The sequence below is a fragment of the Branchiostoma floridae genome, chromosome 3 (assembly GCF_000003815.2).
Source record: "Branchiostoma floridae strain S238N-H82 chromosome 3, Bfl_VNyyK, whole genome shotgun sequence".
Lineage (NCBI taxonomy): Eukaryota > Metazoa > Chordata > Leptocardii > Amphioxiformes > Branchiostomatidae > Branchiostoma > Branchiostoma floridae.
In genome coordinates this window covers 33,030,832-33,034,407 of record NC_049981.1, presented here as the reverse complement: position 1 = coordinate 33,034,407, position 3,576 = coordinate 33,030,832, and the positions used below count along the sequence as shown (strand labels likewise).

The 3,576-nt window shown below is 41.3% G+C and overlaps 1 protein-coding gene across 1 annotated transcript in view; it reads left to right on the top strand.

The window, feature by feature from the left end:
* Positions 1 to 1,206, top strand: part of LOC118411871 (deleted in malignant brain tumors 1 protein-like) — a gene marked incomplete at its 5' end in the record, with an annotated part of 21,220 nt that extends 20,014 nt beyond the window's left edge. The window contains 2 exons of the mRNA XM_035814361.1: positions 3 to 30; positions 846 to 1,206. Coding sequence (XP_035670254.1) covers positions 3 to 30; positions 846 to 1,206 — 389 coding nt within the window. The remainder of the gene's footprint in view (positions 1 to 2; positions 31 to 845) is intronic.
* Positions 1,207 to 3,576: the final 2,370 nt, after the last annotated feature.

Here is a 3,576-nt window from a genome sequence, read left to right as displayed (position 1 = left end):
AGGTTTGCAGAGGAGCGCCCTTCAGGGGGGGTGAGCAATATTTTTGGCACAATCAATTGCTTTTTAATGAGGAAGGGGGTAAAGCCTCCGCGCAAAAAGATGGAAAAATCTGAGTTCCTGTCTTTCCAATTATGTGTGTGGCCGGGAGAGCGTACGCATATGCGTATGGATGTGTGTGTGTATGTGTGCGCGCGCCCCTACGTATGCATTTGTTTCTCTGTGTGTGTGTACTTATGTGTGTATGTGTGTATATATGTGTGTGTGACACAGACGTGTGTTTGTGTGTGTAATGTGTGTGTTTCCAGGTGTGTATGTGTGTATATATGTGGGTGTGAAACAGATGTGTCTGTGTGTGTATGTTTGCATGTGTGTGTATGTGTGTGTAAGTGTATGTGTGATTATGTGTGTGTGTGTGTATGCGTGCGCATGTATGTGTGCGCATGTTTGTGTGTGTGCGTGTGTATGTGCATGTGTGTGTGTGTGTGTATGTGCATGTGTGTGTGTATGTGCATGTGTGTGTGTGTGTGTCTGTGTGTGTGTGTGTATGTGTGTGTGTGTGTGTGTGTGTGTGTGTGTATGTGTGTGTGTGTGTGTGTGTATGTGTGTGTGTGTGTGTGTGCATGTGTGTGTGTGTGTGTATGTGCATGTGAGTGTGTTTGTGTATGTGCATGTGTGTGTGTGTGTGTATGTGCATGTGTGTGTGTATGTGTGTGTGTGTGTGTGCATGTGTGCATGTGTGTGTGTGTGTGTGTGTGTGTGTGTGTGTGAAATAGGCAATGGTGTAAAATAAGCCGCTGCTGCACGATGAAACTCCCATTATACCAATGCACGATGTTCTCATCCAGGCTGTCCAATGAGGCGCGCGGATACGCCCTGCACCTGCCCAGCCTAGGCTATACTGGGGATGCCGGGAACGCGATGCGTTACAACGACGGGCAGCGGTTCTCCACTGTGGACAGGGACAATGATGATTACTACTACTTCAACGACAACGACGTGGACTACAACATCTACTACAGCGACAGTTGTTCTCGGCGGTACGGACAGGGCGGCTGGTGGTTTGCTAACTGGTGCCCACCCTACCCCAACGGCCGTTACCTGGGCAACTGTGGGAACTCCTGTCCGTGGGGGCAAGGTGTGATGTGGCACGGCTGGAGAGGAAGGCGTTACTCCCTGAAGTCTGTGACCATGAAAATCAGGCCATGAATACATTCAAAATAAAATGGCAATATTCCTTAGACAGCGATGCTTGAATCGTCAAGTTGTTATGGATCGATTCTAGATTAACAAATTTATTACAAATTAAATCAAAATAAGCACATCTTTTATGCGTAACTTGTCATAAACAAAACATCAATTAATGACACATCGTCTGTGCTCAATAATTAGATCGCCAAATCCAAAATACACATTCTTTTCAGCAGGATATAAGATGATTTGAGTTGAATCATCATCATCATTATTCATCCTCTATTTGAATAAAAAACAGGCAAGGTAAAAGAAATATGTATACAACATTATATATGTTAGATTCGTGGTCATCGCTGTATATGTCCTATAAGTAACGAAGGTTGACAGTTCAGCTGTAATGGTGTAGTGGTCTGACTTTATGGGTGTTGTATTTACACGGAAAACATTCCTGACACAAACAACGAATCACGCCAAAACTTGCAAATGTAAAAATGAAATATACCTTTCTTCTGATAAAATAGTACAGTAATGTGCTATAACCTCCATTCAGAAAGCTTTAGTATTGCAGTAGTAACGCATGAGAAGCGTATTAGGTTATACTATTCGACAGGTAGATACATTGATAAATAGGCCGTTCTTTATATACGTCACTTGCAGATTGCAATCCGGGGAAGTTCGGAATTCTCCTAGTGGAGATTGTAACTCGTTGTGTTCATGGCAACTATATCTGGATCGGAATTGTAAATCATCCCTAGAGAAGATCAGAATTCCAAACTCTCCTAGGGGCATCCGGAATTCTCATGAGAGAGATTGGAATAAGGGGTCACCGAGTAACAATCTAAATATAGTTACACGAACACAACTTATTTCATGTAGTTGCCATGTTAGTTACTATCATGTGAACCCAGCATTGAGATAGTGCCTTATATATGTACCTGGCAGTACACGTGTACATAGATTTAAAAAGATACTTCAGCTAAAGATCTAGATGTAGTTATCTAGGCAGGAAACAACACATGCATTTTTGCGATAGTTCTATTTATCTATATTTTTCTTGTCAAGCTTTATCACATACAATTGTCTTATTTATCTGTCTTAGGCCACGCTGATTTGATTATATGGATGACATCCGCGCTCGCACCAATTTTCGGCAGTTTCCAAAAACAAAAAAAGTTTTCGACCACACAATAAATTGTGCAAAGCAGCTGTAAAATGAGCACAAATATTCTGTAGATTGAAAAAAAAAGTATCAGAAAACAGATAACTAATCATAGTCTAATGCCATAGAATGCCAAAATAAATCTAAAGTCAAAGAATAAGATGTGAAAGGACAGAAAGAAAAAATCTACTGTTGGTAGCGGGAGGTACCACTACAGAAAATTCAGGTCCCGTCCAGGTCCAGAGGATCATTTTCAGGTCCGGATCTGAACCTGAACATGATTGTCTGTGGAAACTTGAGAACTGGCAGTACTCAAAAGAATGGAAATTGGTCAGTTTTGCTACAAAAGAATCTGTTTGATGGATTATTGGACTCCCACTGGCATTCAAAAATCCCATCTCCAAGTAATAAAGGCTAACTGTCTCTGTACCTTTGACTGTAGAAACTTGGTACAATTGACTATAAACTCTACTTGACTTCCTCTTGTTGTCTTCTTGGCCCCCGGTAAGACCCCAAATGCCTGCCGACATAGTGTGTCCATTTTGTAATTGGCGAAACCTGTTCCTCTGATTTTTTTCCAGGTCTGTTTTTTTCAGATTGGTCCAAAAAGAAAAAAAATGTTTTGCACCCGTATGATGTACTGGTCCCTACACCTGACTGTTGGTATACCATACTATGTGTGTTTAGTCCTATGTTCAGCCTTCCTGGCCACTTTGATTTCATACTGGAGGCAACTTTTTTTTTTGGCCAAACTTTTTTTTTATTCGCTCGCTCGCATCAGTTTTGGAGTTCCCAGAGGATGTCATCCATATAATCAAATCAACATGGCCTTATAAACAAACATTAATAATTTGGTATAATCAGGGTGGATCTTCAACATGGCCTTATAAACAAACATTAATAATTTGGTATAATCAGGGTGGATCTTCAATTGTTATTTTCAGATTCACTCCTCCTTTTGTTATGTAGCTTCTGTCTTAACCATCATACCCAATCTTTCGGAAAAAAGATACTTGTTAAAGTTTAACGAATGTCTTCTTTTAAAAGTTTGTTATATATATCATACCGGTAACCTACCACAACAGTGAGATCGCGTGGCGAAACTGGCAGCGCGTTGGGCTCCGGGTTTGAATCTTGCCGTGTCACCGATCTTGTGTTCGTTGGGAAAGACACTTAACTAAGGTGTAACCGTGTACTAAGCTGCGGTTATTGGCAGTGGCAGGCCT